A 17,568-nucleotide genomic window follows, 5' to 3' on the forward strand; every position below is an offset into this window, starting at 1 on the left:
GGGGAGCATGCAAACACTTGGGTGAGAGGACAGGATTGGGGTCCTGGGAGGAAGTCTTGACCTCAGCCCTCACTCCCGCAAGCCGGCCACAGCCCTCCTTGCACCTGTTGTGTTCATTGCCTGCGTCTGCCTGGGGCCCTCAGGGACCCCTGCTTTCTACAGAATGGGGCCTGCCTATGGCTTGGCACTGAGACTCAGAGGGCCGGAGCGTGGGGGCTCTGCTGGGGGAGGCTGTGGGGTTGGGCCTGGGTCTGCCTGGACCGGACTTATCCCCTGCTGGTGCTGCTTTCCCGGGGTGTGCCACCGAGGAGTGCACAGCAGGGTGCCCCTGGCAGGTCCCCACGGGCTCTGGGCGTGGACTTCGGGCACTCCCTGCACTGGGGACCGCTGGAAAAGGTTCTGTCCAGGCCCACAGAGGGAGGGAGGTTCTGGGCTGGGTCCCCAGACTGGGCCTGTGGTGGTGGCTGGGTGGACGGGAACGCGGTGCAGGAGCACCCTCAGAGCCCAGCAGCTTCCTTTGTTCACGGGCATTGGCCAGGGCAGGCCTCAAGGGGCAGTGGCAGGGCAGACCAGGGGTGGGCCCAGGCCCTGGACCCCAGGCTCCCCCTGCCCGGGTCACCACCTGCTCCTGGGGCTACGATCCCTCCTTCCCTGCCCCCAGTTGCCAGCTTCCTGTCCTGGGTTTTTACCCCAGCCCCTGGGACCTCTTTTTATGTGGACAGCGTCTCTCCAGCCAGTGTGTCGGAGGAGCCTCTGTTACCCTCACTCCCGTCCCCTGTTGCGTCTCTCCCATCCTCTCCCCATCTCTGTCCCTCCCTGCCTCGCGACTCCCTCTCCCTGCCCCCAGCTCTCCGCCCCCGCCCGCCGTCGCCGCCTGTTTTCCTCTCCCTGCCTGCGCCCCCCGCGCGTCTTTGTGGCCCGCTCCCCCGCTGCCTCCCGCGCCGCTGTCGCGCCTGCCCGCGCGCGTCCGTGGGTCCGCGGGCCCTGCACGCCTCGCGTGCCTCGCGTCCCCGCCCCCGGCCCCGCCCGCTCCCCCGCGGTACCGCATTGCCGTAGTGCAGGGGCGCAGTGCATTGCGCCCGCACCGTCAATAGGCGGACCCCCTCCTGGAGAGATAAAACCGCCGGCGCCGGCGCCGCCAGTCCCTCTGGCTGAGACCTCGGCTCCGGGTAAGGACGCTCGGCCTTGGGGTCCGCGCCCCCGGCCCCAGCTTTCCACAGAGGGTTCCCTCCCGGGCTCCGGTCCTGGGGGCAGAGCGGGCCGCCGAGCGCCTGGCGCGGCTGCGCTGCGAGGCTGGAGCATCGGCCGCCCCCCGCGCGCGCGCCCCGGACCTGCGCCGGGTCGGTCCCCGCGGGCACCGGGGCTGGGGAGGGGGCGCCGCGGCGCTTGTTTACGCGGCGGCGGCGGCGGGGGCCGGATCGCGGCCGGTGGCGGTCACCCTGCAGCTGTGACCTTGGGGCCGCCGGGGCCTGTGCGGTAGGGGCCCGGCAGTTAGCGCTGCAGGCTGAAGGGGGTCGGGCCTCGGGGGTGCCCGGGCGATGTGCCGGAGGAGGGCGGGGGAGGTGGTGAGATCTGGGGGTCCCTCGCCACCCCAGGGTGCGCATTCTGCGCTTTCCTCCGCGGCCCCCGTCGCCGCCTCCTGTGCTGCGTGGGTTTCTCCACCGACCTCCAGGATGGGACAGGGGCTGTGACCCGGGGCCTTGACCAGGGGGAAGGGGGAGGGGTATCCTGCGCCCCCCGCGGGGCTGAGGGCATCTCTGCCGCACTTGCGGAGCTTGGCTGGGGACACATCCTCCCGCTCCAGCCAGAACAGGGCCCCTGCTGTCCGCCCCTGCCCCGGTGGGGGGGCTCGAGCTATTCTGGGTCCCTAAGCTGGGTCCCATGTCGCCTGTCGAGCTGGTGCCAGCCTGCCGGGCAGGGGTGAGGGGAAGATGGCGCCGTCCCTGCCGGGAGGGGAGTGGGAGCTCGGGCCCTCTCCACGGCTGGCGGCGGCAGGTGGGGGTGGGGCGCAGTGTCCCTGGCCCAGGCTGGGGGGGGGGGTGGGGAGCAGCACCGAGGACAGGCCTGGAGAGCCGGGCGGCGTGACTCATCACCCAGGCGCAGGCTGGCCCTGGCTCGGCCGCGGTGCCTCTCCAGATGGAGGTGAGCCCCTCCGAGGAGCGAGGAGCGGGCTCCGTGGGCACCAACGCCCAGACGCCGGCGGCAGATTGGGCCGCTGGCTAAAGTGTGGGTGCGGGGAGTGCCCGCCTGTGCTTGCCACCTGGCTCCGCAGCGCCAGGCCCCGGGTTGGGGGGCTCTTCCCGCCCCACCAAATGTGGGGCGAAGTTTGTGGGCAAGAATGAGCTCCCACCTGCGCCAGGGCCAGCTCTGTGGGCTCCCCGGGGCTCCCTGTCACCTCTCTCCCTCCACCCTGGTCCCACAGAAGCACCACTCAGCACCCCTGTCCTGAGCCAGAGCACCCCAGGTCCTGCCAGCCCCTCCGCACGCCGGGCAGCATGGGCAAGGAGAAGACCCACATCAACATTGTGGTCATCGGCCACGTGGACTCTGGCAAGTCCACCACGACAGGCCACCTCATCTACAAATGCGGGGGCATCGACAAGAGGACCATTGAGAAGTTTGAGAAGGAGGCAGCTGAGGTGAGTCCTGGGGGGCTCCGCTGTCCCCTCCCCCAGAGGGACTGGGTCCACTGGCGGCTGGGACCCCAGGTGTGCCTCGGTTTATCTCCCCCAGGGGAGCCTGCTGTGGGGGCACCTGTCTCGGGGCTCGGAGGGGACATGCAGCGTGGGGACCGGCGGGGCAGCCTCTCTCTGAGGGACACTCGTCGGGCAGCTGTGAGATTTGCCCCAGGTGGGGTGGTGGCAGGGCCCGGGCGCTGTCTGCCGGATTCGCCAGGCTGGAGGCCCTTGAGCTGTTCCTTTGCCCCCAGGCTAGGCCGGGGCTGCAGGTGGTGCGGCCTTCGCTTGTCCCGGGGCCAGCGGGCACTCAGGGCTGCTATTAATAGCTGACTGGTGGGCAGCCCGCCCATCTGCTCCACTTGCTCCTGTGGGCTGGGAGGGCTTGTCCAGGCTGCCGCCCCGGACTGGGGTCCTGGCTGCCTGCTGAGCAGGAGAGGCGCCCTGGCTGGCGTCCTCCATGGCTGAGACCCGTGGGTCAGAAGGGGCCACGAATAGGGGTCTGCTCTCTGACCTCCCACCTCTGCCCTGAGCTCTTGGAGAAGCTGCCTTCTGGGAGAGCCCTGGCCCCTGGAGGTCAAGGGCAGAGGCCAGGACCCAGGAGGGGCAGTCACTGGCCTGGGCTGGACCCTTGCCCCAGTGAGGCTGGGGGTGCCCCAAGCCACACCCCTCCCACGGGTCCCTCTCTACCCAGCCTTGGGAGGAGGCCGAGGGGCTCAGAGGGCCACTGGTTCAGGTCCCAGCTGGGTCCTGTCTGGTCTGGCCTGGGAGGACTTCCTGGAGGGCAGAGGCCGGTCCACAGGAGGCCCTGGCAGGGGCAGTGAGCATAGCTGTGGCCCTGACTGCAGCCTGGCCCAGACTCTAGGGCCTCACTCAGTGCTCCCCGGTACCCCGGTGCTTGCAGAGCAGCTGGCTTTGTTCCTGGGGGAGACCCCCAGCAGGAAGGGAGGAGGAACCTTTCAGAAACCAGGCCCTCCTCTAGACCTTATTTCATTTTTCTTTTTTTCCTTTCCCCGTTGAAAAAAAATAAGAATGCAGAGGGGTTATTTATTTACAGCCCCAAACCCAGCAGTAGCACGTGCCTCCAGCTGTGGAAGGGACCTGGGGTGGCCCCAGCTTCAGACTAGGGGTGACCCTGGCAGGGGACGGGGCTGCACCCTCCTGGGGGCTCCCAGGCCCTGGCGCCACCTGCTGGGGACATGTGTGTCCACGCCCTCCTGGGGGTGCCTGGGCAGGTGCGTGGACAGCCCTGGGCAGGGCAGGGGCTGGGTGGACCCCAGCGGGGAGCAGGGGGGCATGGAGCCCGTCTCCTGCCTCCTGCCGGCCGCTCTGCAGCCACACGCGGCTCCCACGGCCCGGGGCCAGCCCCGGCCCCTGCTCTGAGCCGTGCCCCCCTCGCCCGCCAGATGGGGAAGGGCTCCTTCAAGTACGCCTGGGTGCTGGACAAGCTGAAGGCGGAGCGTGAGCGCGGCATCACCATCGACATCTCCCTCTGGAAGTTCGAGACCACCAAGTACTACATCACCATCATCGACGCCCCGGGCCACCGCGACTTCATCAAGAACATGATCACCGGCACCTCCCAGGTGGGCAGGGCCGGGGAGGGGGCCCCTCACCTTTGTAGCCCTCACCCCACTTGGCTCAGAGCCCCCCAAGAACAGACTCAGCGCTTGTGAGGACACCCAGCCACCGGCAGGGCCCCCAGACAGGGCAGCGTGGCAGGCTGAGCCCTCGAAGACTGGGGCCCTGGGGCCAGGTGGGGCAGTGGGATGTGGGTGGAGCAGATGGGGGGCATCTCAGGGCCCCCAGACAGGGCAGCGTGGCAGGCTGAGCCCTCGAAGACTGGGGCCCTGGGGCCAGGTGGGGCAGTGGGATGTGGGTGGAGCAGATGGGGGGCATCTCAGGGCCCCCAGACAGGGCAGCGTGGCAGGCTGAGCCCTCGAAGACTGGGGCCCTGGGGCCAGGTGGGGCAGTGGGATGTGGGTGGAGCAGATGGGGGGCATCTCAGGGCCCCCAGCAGACAGATGGGGGACACAGCGTGTGTGGGCAGCAGGCCTGAGGCACAGCGGTGTCCCCTGTTCCTTGAGTTCCTCCTGCTCTCCAAGCTGCTTTTATACTCTGTCCTCCAGCGAGGGGCAGGGCCAGAGAGGCCGAGTGACTTTTCCAGGGACACACAGCCTGCCGGGGGGGTCTCCCTGGCCCAGGGCTTGGCGGATGAGTCCCCCACTGCCCCTGGGTGGAGACCCCTCAGTCTCCATGCCCAGGGCAACTGCTCAGGCCCCCGTGTCCGCCTGGAGCGGCCTGGGCGCAGGGCCGAGGCTCACCGTGGCCCCTGCCGGGCAGGCGGACTGCGCGGTGCTGATCGTGGCGGCGGGCGTGGGCGAGTTCGAGGCGGGCATCTCCAAGAACGGGCAGACGCGCGAGCACGCACTGCTGGCCTACACGCTGGGCGTGAAGCAGCTCATCGTGGGCGTGAACAAGATGGACTCCACGGAGCCGGCGTACAGCGAGAAGCGCTACGACGAGATCGTGAAGGAGGTCAGCGCCTACATCAAGAAGATTGGCTACAACCCGGCCACCGTGCCCTTCGTGCCCATCTCAGGCTGGCACGGCGACAACATGCTGGAGCCCTCCCCCAACGTGAGTGCGCGGGGCGGGCGGGCGCCGAGACCCCCTCCCTGGGCCGGGCCCTTCTCTGGCCAGGGACGCGGTGGCCTCAGGCTGGGCCCACTCGCGAGGTCCCGGAGTCCCGGGCGGGTTAGTTCTCACCTCCCCCCGCTGCTGTCCTGGCCCGGGACTCCGAGTGGGCGGCAGGGCGGGGGGCCTCCCCAGGGTCCCCAGGGAAGTGCATGGGCTCCTGCTCTGGCCGGGGCTAAGGGCCGGCTCTCCGCTGGGCGCTGAAGCTCGAGGCACGGGCAGCCGGGGGCCAGGGACTGACTGGGCTGGAAGTGACCAGTGGGGACACTGGGGGACCTGAGGCCGTGTTCCCAGGGCTGTCAAGCCAGACGGGATTCCTGGCCCAGGTGGCCGGTCGGCTCCGGCCTGTGCTGCAGCTGCCCACCCTGAGGGGCGGCCGGGGAGACCAACCCACAGGAGCCCAAGCCCCGTGGTTGGGGACCAAGCTGCAGAGGCTGCTCCCAGCCGGCCTCCCTCTTGCCGGGCTGAGGGTTGTTTACCGAGGATCACACCTTCCCTCAGGGACCTGACACAGCAGATCCCCTCCGGGGAGCCTCCAGCCACCAGGGACCCCCAGCCCCGCCCTTCCCATTGGCCTGGCCTGCTGAGTGCGCCCCACCTGCCCGCCCAGGCTCAGGGGCCACCTGTTGGCAGGGGTGTCTGGGATTCAGCCCTGAAGACAAAGGCAGGATGCAGGGTGGCCCTGGGGGCGCAGTGCCGTCGCCCTGCCCTTCTTGCTGTTTGTAGGGGGTGGGCCGGGGAGGCTCTGTGCAGGGGTCTGCATTGGGAGCAGCTCAGCAGCAAAGGGCCCAGCCTGGAGGTGGCCTGCTGGTCCCGCAGAGCTGCTGGGGCTGGGCCCAGGCTGGACTCTGACTCGGGCCTGGCCGTTGGCCAGACTCTGGCTGCTCCAGCTCCGGTCGCCTGCCCTGCCAGGGCTCTCGTGGTCCTGGGGGGTCCGTGCAGGGAGTGGGGCAGGCCTGGAGGCTCCGGGCAGGCCTGGGCCACGGTGGAGGCTTTGCTCCTCTTTGTGCCCCCAAGAGGTCTCCGTCCGACTGAGAGCCAGGGCGGCCGGGCAGGGCAAGTGCTCTTCTGCGACCCAAAGAGCACGAGGCGGTTTAGCCCGAACTGTCAGCTGCAGGCAGTGACGGGCTGGGCTGCCTCCCCGGGACCCAGCAGCCCACGCCTCCGCCAGGACACCTGGGGATCCCAGGAGGCCGAGGCCACGGCCGCAGGGCGGGGCAGGCCCTCGCGGTCTCCGGGTCTGACGAGTCTCCTCCCCTCTGCTCAGATGCCGTGGTTCAAAGGCTGGAAAGTGGAGCGCAAGGAAGGGAACGCCAGCGGCGTGTCCCTGCTGGAGGCCCTGGACACCATCCTGCCCCCCACGCGCCCCACGGACAAGCCCCTGCGCCTGCCGCTGCAGGACGTGTACAAGATCGGCGGTGAGTGACGGTGGGGGGGGGCTCACGCCTTGGGGGGGCTCCAGGCAGCCGTCCTCCACCCACCCAGCATTTGCCAGGGGCTTCCTCCCTCCAGGTGAGTGCCCAGCCCTGTGCCAGCAGCTGGTGGCACAAGGTGGGGGCCTATAGGTGACTCCCATGTCCCCCCGAGGGCCCAGTCTCCCAGAGACACCGCCCCGCTGCAGGAATGAGAAACCATAAGCAAATATGAGGCCCCCAGAGAGCGGTACTGGGAGGGGACTCCCAGCCAGAGACGTGGGGCGTGTCTGAGTGCAGGGCGGGGTGCTCAGCCCAGCACAGAGAACGGCCACCGGCCTTTCGTCCCCAAATGCCACACGAGCCTCTGTCACAGCCCAGGGAGACTGGGTGGAACTCCCGTGCCCCAGGGCAGACGAGACGCACGGTCAGAAGCAGGTTCGTGACAGGTGCTGGGGCACCGACGGCCCCTCCAGTGACGGAGACCGAGCTCAGGGAGCCTCGGTGGGCAGGGCCACCAGGTCCCACGAGGCGCAGCCACGGTAGCCTGGGCCACAGCCCACTGACGTTGCAGCCTCGGGGTCCCGAGGAGGGTCCCCATCGTGCTCCCTCCAGGGACAGCCACCCCTGGGGCAGAGATGGGACTCCAAGTCGGGGCAGGCCCTCTCTGCCTCTGTCAGTTTCCCCTGGTGCCTAGGAGCTGTCACTTGTTGTCACCCTTATTTCCCCAGCTGGGCCGGGAGCCCCCACTTTTGCGGGAATCTGCCTTGTCCCCGGACGTCCTCTCCCCAAACTCCCTCCGCCTGGCTGTGCCCTCCCAGCCCTGCCCGGGAGGACCCCATCCGAGCTTTGTCAGACTCCAGGCCCCCTCCCCAAATATCCTTCCCCCATCCCCCGCCTGCCCCTCACAGCCCCTCCTCTCGGCCAGGCATCGGCACGGTGCCCGTGGGCCGGGTGGAGACGGGCATCCTGCGGCCGGGCATGGTGGTCACCTTTGCGCCCGTGAACATCACCACGGAGGTGAAGTCAGTGGAGATGCACCACGAGGCGCTGAGTGAGGCCCTGCCCGGCGACAATGTCGGCTTCAACGTGAAGAACGTGTCGGTCAAGGACATCCGCCGGGGCAACGTGTGCGGGGACAGCAAGTCCGACCCGCCACAGGAGGCCGCCCAGTTCACCTCCCAGGTGGGCGGCTGCACCGAGCCCGGCGGGCCCTGCCCCTGCAGGACAGCTGTCACCTGGTCCCCGGGAGGAAGCAGCCCCCATATCAGGCCACGGGGCGCCGAGACCAGGGCTGGGACAGGCACCAGGCTCTGCGCACTCCTGAGTGTGCGGGTGCCAGGGCTGTCCTGAAAATCACGTGGGTCACCTAACTGCCTGAGACAGCCCTGTGATGCTTCTATTCTCTCCGTTGTCCCTCGCACCCTCTTTGATCTCCTCTTCCTATGACTATGATTCCTGTTTTGAGATGGGGTCTGGCTCTGTCACCCAGGCTGGAGTGCAGGTGTGTCATCACTGAGGTTCACTCTAACCTCAGACTCCTGGGCTCAAGGGATCCTCCTGCCTGGGCATCCCCACGTGCTAGGATTGCAGGCATGTGGTACCATGGCCCAGCCTGACACTGATTTTCACAAACTGCTTTGAGATACAATTGAAATACAATAATTGAGGTGCAATTTGGTCACCTCCCACCCTCCCCACCTTAGCTCTGGCCAGTGCTGGCAGTGTGAGCGCTGCCTGTCAGGTGTTTATCCCTCAGGGATTGTCAAATGCTTAATGGGGACCCGGATCCCGGTCCGGGGCGTGGGTCCCCACCGCCTGAGCCTCCTCCGCAGTTGGCACTCTGGGCCCCGAGACCAGAGCCTCCCAGCCCCGCTCCGGTGCCCTCCCGTGTGCCCGCTGCGGCTGACGGTCATGTGCAACTCTGCCCCAGGTCATCATCCTGAACCACCCGGGGCAGATCAGCGCCGGCTACTCGCCGGTCATCGACTGCCACACGGCGCACATCGCCTGCAAGTTCGCGGAGCTGAAGGAGAAGATTGACCGGCGCTCCGGCAAGAAGCTGGAGGACAACCCCAAGTCCCTGAAGTCTGGGGATGCCGCCATCGTGGAGATGGTCCCCGGGAAGCCCATGTGTGTGGAGAGCTTCTCCCAGTACCCGCCTCTCGGTGAGCCAGAGGGTCCGGGGTGGTGCAGCCCCTGGGGGGCAGCTGATCCAGGCCAAGGGCAGAGGACTGCTGGGTGGCAGGGATGGGGGTGCTGGGTGACGAAAGTGGGACCTCCTCTATCATGGCAGCCTTTTCTGCTGAGCTTAGCCTTAGAGTGTAGCAGGAGACCCACGTCCTCCGTGTGCCTGAGCACAGGTGGCCCTGCTGGGGAGCCCTGGGGTGGCGTCCTCGCTGCAGTCCCCTTGAGTGACGAAGGCCCTCAGTGTAGTGGCTGAATTGGGATTGACCCGCCCCAAGTGTCCAACCCACAGACAGCTGCCCTGGGCGCCCATTGTCATCACTGCTAAAGGGGCGCACTCTGAGCGGTTTCTAACATCGTTTAATTCCGGCACCATCGCCTTGGGAGAGCCCTGTATGCTAGTCACGGGGCCACGGATGCAGGCAGGGCTTTGCAGCCGCAGCCACGGGAGCAGGCGCAGAGCTCAGCTGGGAAGGCTGGGCCCGCCAGGGAGGATGCGCGAGCGCCAGTGCGCCTGCGCGCTGCATCCTGCACCGCTGCGCTGCCGCGCCCAGCCCCGCGCCCCGCGTCCCCCATGCGCCCTGCGCCCCCCACGCGCCTTCTAGGAGCCTCCCAACCCCGAGCCTCGCGTCCCCCATCCCTGGGCCCCATGCCCCCAGGCACCCCCAACCCCTGTGCCGCCGCCCCCATCCCTGGGCCCCGTGCCTCACGCGCCCCTCCCCGCAGGCCGCTTCGCCGTGCGCGACATGAGGCAGACGGTGGCCGTGGGCGTCATCAAGAACGTGGAGAAGAAGAGCGGCGGCGCCGGCAAGGTCACCAAGTCTGCGCAGAAGGCGCAGAAGGCGGGGAAGTGAAGCTCGGCCCCCACCGGCGGCGCCGCGCCCCGCCCCCGGCCCCGCCCCCGGCGCGGCCCCCGCGCCCCGCCCCCTCCGGCGCACGCCTGCACCTCCGCCTGCCCGGGCCCGCCGGTGCGCGACTGGATGCTCGCCATCAAGGTCCAGTGGAAGTTCTTCAAGAGGAAAGGCCCCGCCCCGGCTTCCCGGCGCCGCCGCGCTCAGTGCCCGTTTTGCCAATAAACTGAGCGACCCAGAGCCGTGTGCGCCTGTTGGGGAGTCGCGCGCGGGGGTCGCTGCGCCGCGCTCCAAACCCCTTCGGCATGGTGCCCTGCCAGGACCTGTCCTCCCGCGCCCGGGCCGGGCCGGGGCCGCACCGGAGCGCGGGGTCCGAGGCCCGGGGGCCTGCCCGCTGGAGGGTGGCCCGGGACAGACGCAGACCCTCAGGGCGGGGCTGAGCGTTGGGGGATCTCTTTGAGAACCGGATAAGAGTTCACCATGAGTGACGGTCCCACACACACACAGGGCCGCGGGGACCCTGTGACCTCGGAGCCTGGTCTTGCTCCCCGTCCCAAGCCGGTGTCCCGTGGCTGGAGCCAGCGCCCGTCCCTCCTCCTGCCCAGCCCAGCCCAGCTCTTCAGCACGGGGCGTGCAGGGTCTCCACCCTTGGAAACTGGGAGGCCGGAGGGCCTGGGTACGTCTGGGCCAGCCCGTGCCCTGACCATGCCGCCAGGGCGGGCGCTGCAGGACGCTGCTTTGCACCCTCTCTGCTCCTGGGAAGGCCCCGGCCCCGCCTGGTCTTCCTGCCGCAGACCACGCTGGGGGCGGGGTGAGCTGACCCCGGGGCTGCGCTCAGTGCTGAAGGTGAGGCCTCTCACCTGCGCTCAGTGCTGAAGGTGAGGCCTCTCACCTGCAGCGGTGCGGGACTGTGGGGTCCTGCGGGCGCACTCAGGCGACTAGCGTCTTAGGGCTGCTGTGCCGATGACCACAAACACCATGGCTTCTGGGGGCCACTCAGAATCAGAATCACCCACCTGGCCGGGGGCTGTAGCTCACGCCTGTAATCCTAGCACTCTGGGAGGCCGAGGCGGGCTGATTGCTCAAGGTCAGGAGTTCGAAACCAGCCTGAGCAAGAGCAAGACCCTGTCTCTACTAAAAATAGAAAGAAATTAATTGGCCAACTAAAAATATAGAAAAAATTAGCCGGGGATGGTGGCGCATGCCTGTAGTCCCAGCTACTTGGGAGGCTGAGGAAGAAGGATTGCTTGAGCCCAGGAGTCTGAGGTTGCTGTGAGCTAGGCTGATGCCATGGCACTGTAGCCAGGGCAACAGAGTGAGACTCTGTCTCAAAAAAACCCCAGAATCACCGGCCCAAGTGGAGGTGTCCGCAGAGTCGTCCCTCTGGAGGCGGGAGGGGAGGGCTGGTCCTGGCCCCTCCCAGCTCCCAGGGCTGGCGGCAGGCATTCCTGGGCTTGTGGTCCCATCACTTCAGTCTCTGCGTCTGTGGTCACGTTGCCGGCTCCTCCTCCCTGGGTGTCAAGCCTCCCTCTTATGAGGATCCGTGTAGCCCAGGGTAATCTCCCCACCTCCTCGTCCTTAACTGAATCTGCAAAATCCTTTCTTGCGACAGGAAGTCACATTCCCTGTTTCCAGGAATGAGGGCCTGATGTCCTGGGGGCACGGCGAGCCCACCGAGCTGGGAGAGGGTAGACTGAGGCAGTTCCGTGTCATGGCACTTCTGCCACCTAGGAGAGACGGGTGCCCTGGTTCCCGGGAGCCTTGGAGGGGCTGCTGGTATCTCCACCCAATCCCAAACTGAGGGGCCCCAAAACCACCTGAAAGAGCAGGACAAGGAAGACTCGGAGCCAGGCCGCAGTGTGGTGGGAAGGGGGGTGCTGGCAGCCACAGGCCCATGCGGGAAAGGCGGACGGACGGCGTCAGGCCACCGAGCTCTCCAGAGAGGGCAGCGACTCAGCACGTGAAGATACCGGATGCCAGTCAAACCTGAGCCTTAGACAAACACCAAACAATTTTTTAGTGTAGAACACATGGGTCGCATTTACACTACAATGATACTCGTTCACCTGGTGGGCCTATGACCCTACCTAATGACACCAGGGGCTTCCAGGTGGACCTGCCAGCCCAGCCCAGCGCTTTCCTGGGGCACCGTCACTGATGCTTGGGACCGAGAGTGGCCCATTTAGAACTGGGGTCCAACTGGAGATATGTCAGCCTGAGATGGGGTGAGAGTGGAAAACAGCCCCAGGAATCGCAGGAAGTCCCCTGGTCCCCCCTGGCGGAGGGGTCCCCCAACTCCAAACTCTGGCCTCCTTGGAACCCAGGTCACCCAGACCTGTGGGTGGGGCGAGGCCAGCCAGCTGCCCGGGTCTGCCCACCGGGCCTGCACGCTAGAGCCGCACTGCCCCCTCCAGCTGGGGCAGGGCCCGGAGGGCTCGAGGGCGGTTGGGAGCACTCCTGGCTGTCCCCAGAGTGCTAGATGTGTGGGCCGGGAGGGTGGGGTCTCCAGGGTCTCAGCCTTTGGCTCCCCTCCTGGGGTGGGGTGTCGAGGGCTGCCCAGCAGGGCTCCAGGCCTCACTGCACCCCTGGTGCACCGGTGGGGCCTGTGGGGGAGGGCTGGGTTTCCCACTGCCTGTGGGGGAGGGGCACCACATGCAATCAGGGCACCAAGATTTTTCCACCGACCTCCATGGGGGGGGGGCCTGTCCTATGTCCAGTCCGGTGTCCGCTCTGGGTTGCAGCTGTGGCTTCCGGGGAGTTCCTGCAGCTGCCCACACTCAGGGTGGGAGGGGCTTCGGGTGGGCAGGTGGGCACTGACCTTACACCCACGTGAGAGAGGGAGGGGAGAGGGAGGTGCCCCATCAGGGACGGGGGGGGGGGGGAGTAGGAGGTGACAGGCAGAGCAGCAGGTGTTACTCCAGGCCAGCGTCCTCACACCTGTGGTCTCAGGACCCCGTACAGGCTACATGTCCCCATTTGGAAATTGCAAATTAACAACGAGAAACGCTAAAAACACAGGCACACAGCACAAAGCATCAGCCTCTGGAGGCCGCTATAGAAGCAGGAATGAGAGCGAAGAGTCCTGGCATTGTCATGAAGATGGTTTTGACCCCAGGGCGTTCTGGAAGGTTTGGAGGACGCTGGGGTGGTGGGCGGCACTTTGCCTCTGCTCTAGGCGGCAGGGTGGGGGGCAAGTGTGCTGCAGGTCCAAGTTCGAGCTCTGATGCCTGGTGAGGAGCGATGGAGCAGGGGGTGTCTCTGTGCCTCGTTTTTCCTACAGTGAAAAGGTCAGATGGCACCTGCTGGGAGCCACCTTCCCAGGGGAGCACCTACCTTGGGGAGGGGGAGCATCTGCCCTGGGGGGGGCGATGGGGGGAGCACCTGCCTAGGGAGCATCTGCCCTGGAGGGGGAGCATCTGCCCTGGGGGGGGGCGATGGAGGGAGCACCTGCCTAGGGAGCACCTGCCCTGGAGGGGGAGCACCTGTCCTGGAGGGGGAGCACCTGCCCTGGGGGCATCCCCAGGATTAGGTGAGAGGATGCTTGTGTGGGAGGGTGTGCAGTGTCTGTGGTCGCTCTGCCTCTCCCACTGGCTATGTCTCCCTCTGGGAGCTGGACTTAAGCCGGGGCTGGGATGGAGGTGCAGTGGGGGGCGGGGGGCTTTCCCCACAGCAACCAGGCGGAGCTCTCTGTGGCTGAGGGCTGGCCCTCTGTGGCGTCAGCCCAGGGAGCCTGGTGGGCAGCCAGGACAGAGTCCCTGGGGAACTGGCACCCCCTGGCAGGGCTGAGGGCCCCAGAGGGCAGGTGGACTGGTGCTTGCACCCAGCTGGGGCACCGGGGCTGCTGTGTGGCCGGGGAGGACCCTGGCGCTCAGAGAGGTGGCCCTGCATGCTGGGCTGGTGAATAATTTAAACAGGATCCACTAGGACACCCAACTGTCAGCTTCATCTGCACTTTGGGCCCTGCTGGAGCCAAAGGGCTGTGAGGCCCTGCTGAGCCGGCCGAATCTGATCCGTCCCCTGCCCTCGACTCCGCAGCACTCCCGCCCCGTCCCCCAGGTTCCCAGGGTGGTTGGACGGGCCGGTGCCCCGGGTGGTGACAGTCCTGGGTCTGAGCAGTGGCTTCTGGGCTCCTTTCCAAGGGGCGGGGGCCTCGTAGCAGGTGAGGGCCCAGCGATGGGACTTGGGATTTCTCCAGTGCTGAGACTATGGGAGTGACTGCACTGGTGGGTGACTGTGGGGGCCTTGGAGCAGGACTGCAGGCAGGGGGGGGTCCGTAGGGTGCGTGCACCACTGTAGACTTGCATGTCTGTGTGAGTGGGCTTGTGCACGCCTCTGTGTGGCCATGCGGGGGCCAGGGGAGGACTTGGTGGGTGTCCTGGAGCCCTTGGAAGGGGGAGTGCATGTGTGTGCATGCACATCAGTGTGTGTGTGTGTACATCTGTGCATACATGTGCACCTGCCTGTGTATGGGTGTGTTTTGGCTCTGCCTGTGCTGCCAGGAGTCAGGGCTGAGTCCCTGGGAGGTGGGCCCTGGGTACCTGGTCCCAGGCAGGGCCAGGACAGCTGTCCCTGTCTTGGAGCCACGCAGGAGAAGCCAGCGCAGGGGAAGGGTGGGGCTGGCAGGTGCATGAGCCTGGAGGCAGGTCCTGGCTGCTTAGGGAGAGCCCTTCCCCACAAGATGGGTCACCCGGGAGCCTGTGGTCTTGGACGTCTCCGAGGCCGGCTGGTTTCCTGGCTTCATTCTGCTCCTGCTGTCTCGACTTGGGGGTCAGCTGGGGGAGGGGTGGAAAGGGGCTGGACTGCGATGACCCCCAGCCAGGACAGGTGAGGCTGAGAAGACTTCCTCAGGGCCCAGGCTTGGATGTGGGTGCCCCAGGCAGGGGCGGGAGGAGAAGAGAGGATTGAGGCCCTGCTGGGTGCAGGTGGGAGGAAGGAAGCCTTTTCCCCAGCTGGGACCCCCTCCTGCATTGGCTCACTCCGCTCTGGGTTCGGGGAGGGCAGCCATTCCTAGGAGCCCCTGGGTCTCACTCGAGGGTCTCACAGGAGCAGGGAGTGTGGCTGGGGGCCGGGCTTGCATGGTGGGCCTGGAGGGGTTGGTGGGGGGGGGACTGGCCTCCACTCTCTGGGCCTGTCTCCCCCAGGCCTCGGGGGTGCCGGCAGGTCTGAGAAGGGACCCTCTTCCTGCAGGCTTTCTGGAGGTGGGACGCTGCGTGGGGGTCCTGGGCTGGGCTTGTGCCCGCTCCGAGCCAGTGGGCCTGGCTTCCGGGTCCAGGGAGCCCACCTGGGCTCTGGCTGCGAGGCCGGTCAGCGTTTGAGGCTGGGCCCAGTCTCCAGCCCAGGCCAGCTGGGACTGCGGGTTCCAGGGCTCAGCTGCCCGGGGGGATGGGGGCAGGCGGAGCAGGGGTTGGAGGACACAGCTGGTGGGAAGGGGTGATGGGTGGGCGTGTAAAACTTCCCCCTCCTTCTCCTAGTCGGAGAAAACCTTCACCCCTTGGGGTGTGGGGAGGAACTGGATGGACGTTCCACAAACCTCTAGGCTTGGGGCCCTGGGTTAAGCGGCTCTTGCCTGCGGCCCTGCCCTCCCCGGAGGCTGAGGCTGCCTCCGCTGGGAGGTGGGGGCTCCTGGCACCCTAGGTGCCCTTCTGTGTCTCCCCATACCCAGGGTCCCCTCCTGGGTTCACGCGGTGGGAGCACGGCGCTCTCGGCCAGCTGGGGCTGGTCACCTAGACTCTGACGCTTATGTGGCGCCTCTGCATGCCAGGCCTCTTTCCAAAAGCTTCGTAAGCCTCACGTGCTTCCACCATCGGCACACGCCTGTGCCGTATTTGCCATCAGCCCCATTTTACAGGTAAAGAAACTGAGGCAGATGTAGAGTCACACACGCAGTTAACTCGTCAGTTGTGACTGAGCAGCGGCGAGATGATGTGAAGTAGCGTCTCTCAGCAAGCCACGAACCAGCACGTGGGACGCCCGTGGCTGCTGTGCTGCACTCTGAGCCCTGGCAGGTGGGGCCCGCAGACTCTTGCCTTCCCAAAGTCCTTCCTGGGGGGGCTCGCCCTCCCGCCCACCGCCCAGACTCCTGCCTCCTCGTCCAGGAAGGTTCTGAACATTCTCCTCCCTGGCTTGGGTCCTCTCAGGAGCTAATTACAAGAAAGACCATTTGTGCCATTTCATGCTAAGGTGTGAATGGCTGACATACCAGAGATATTTACATTTCAAGAAAGGCCGGGCTGGCCCCAGTGCAGGGGTGTTTATGGCTAGTTGATCACAACCAGTTGGAGATTTGTTTGTTCCTTTTCTACTCCGGCTGCTCCACTTAACCCGCCTTTGGGGGGAAAAGAGAAAAGGAAGGACATGGCGAAGGTAAACGTTGGTTTCTTACCTGCAGCTCCCGACATCTGGCTGCCCGGCCCCATGGGGGGGGGGCAGCCTCTCTGGCCTCTCCCGCTGGATGCCAGCAGCACCTGCCCCTCCGTCCGTCCTGACAACCAAAAATGTCTCCAGACATCACTAGACATCCCCAGGGGACCAAACCACCCCTGGGTGGGAGCGATTAGCCCCCAGGAAGTGCAGTCAGGGAAGGGCTGGTCCTGGTGGCCCAGCAAGTCCGGGCTCAGGGATGGGCAGATGGTTCTCCCTCAGCTGGGACACGAGGGAGGTGGCAGGAAACCGAGGAAGAGGGTGTGTCCACGCTGGGTGCCGGGTCACGTGGGCGCCTCCCGCTGTTTCCTGCACACTGCGTCTTTCGGGCTGGCCGGGTCCAGCCCTGGCCCTCCCTGGAGGTGGGAGTAGGACCCCCGCCCTCGCCAGGTGAGGGGTGTGAGGGCCTGCTGTGGCCAGCTGGGTGGCGACCACAAAACACCCTGGACCGGGTGACTCCATGACAGAAATTTATTTCTCATGGTTCTGAGGCCGGAGGTCGGAGGTCGAGGGTCGAGCACGGCAGGTGCCTTCCCGTGTCCTCATGCTGAGAGGAGTGAGTGCTTGCGTCTCTTCCTCCGAGGGCACCGATCCCCAGGAGGGCTCCACCCTTGTGACCTCATCCCCCCAAAGACCCCGGCTCCCAATCCCAATACCGTCATGTGGAGCTGTGGTTTCAATGTGTGGATTTCGGAGGACACAGACATTCAGGCCACAGCAGGCTCCGAGTGGTCACTGGTCTGCTCCAGGCTCAGGTGAGCCCCGTGTGCCTCTTGGGGTGTGCCTCTCGGGGTGTCCGGCACCAGGTTGCCCCCCGCCCCGGCAGGAGCATGAGCTGCAGCCCCCTGCCCTGGCAGGAGCATGAGCTGCAGCCCCCTGCCCTGGCAGGAGAATGAGCCGCAGCCCCCCGCCCCGGCCGTGCTGGCGTCTGCTGGCGAGGGTGGCTCTTCGGGGCCACTGCAGAGCCCTGGTACTGGCCCAGGCTGACGTGTCCCGGGCTTGCTGGCCAGAGAAGCGTCTGGAGACCTTGTCCTGGGGAGGGCAGGTGGAGGTGGAGACCCTGACAGCCCACGGGCCCTGCCCACGGCCAGACACCCTGTCCAAAGCCTCCTGGACGTCTGTCCGAGCCAGGCACTCAGAGGAGCAGGGCCAGCGGTGGGCGGGCAGCCAGGGCAGACGCCACGGCCTGTGCTCGGGCAGGATATCGCCGCTGCGCCGCGCTCTGCCGCCCACACCCTCCCGGCAGCCTGAGCACGCAGCCCTGGCCAGGCGGGGCCGCCGACGGGAGGCCCTGGCGCGTCCAGCACTAGGCCCGAGTGACAGTGA

The 17,568-nt window shown here is 66.8% G+C and overlaps 1 protein-coding gene across 1 annotated transcript; it reads left to right on the plus strand.

The window, feature by feature from the left end:
• Positions 1–1,051: 1,051 nt before the first annotated feature.
• EEF1A2 (eukaryotic translation elongation factor 1 alpha 2) lies at positions 1,052–10,060 on the plus strand. The gene is made up of 8 exons (XM_012772961.3): positions 1,052–1,169; positions 2,423–2,639; positions 4,082–4,261; positions 5,019–5,315; positions 6,640–6,790; positions 7,713–7,969; positions 8,718–8,952; positions 9,698–10,060. Exons 2-8 carry the CDS (start codon positions 2,496–2,498, stop codon positions 9,823–9,825), a joined length of 1,392 nt encoding a protein of 463 aa, XP_012628415.1. The 5' UTR covers positions 1,052–1,169; positions 2,423–2,495; the 3' UTR covers positions 9,826–10,060.
• The last annotated feature ends 7,508 nt before the right edge of the window (positions 10,061–17,568 follow it).

This window comes from Microcebus murinus, chromosome 16, assembly GCF_040939455.1.
Source record: "Microcebus murinus isolate Inina chromosome 16, M.murinus_Inina_mat1.0, whole genome shotgun sequence".
In the NCBI taxonomy this organism is placed as follows: Eukaryota; Metazoa; Chordata; class Mammalia; order Primates; family Cheirogaleidae; genus Microcebus; species Microcebus murinus.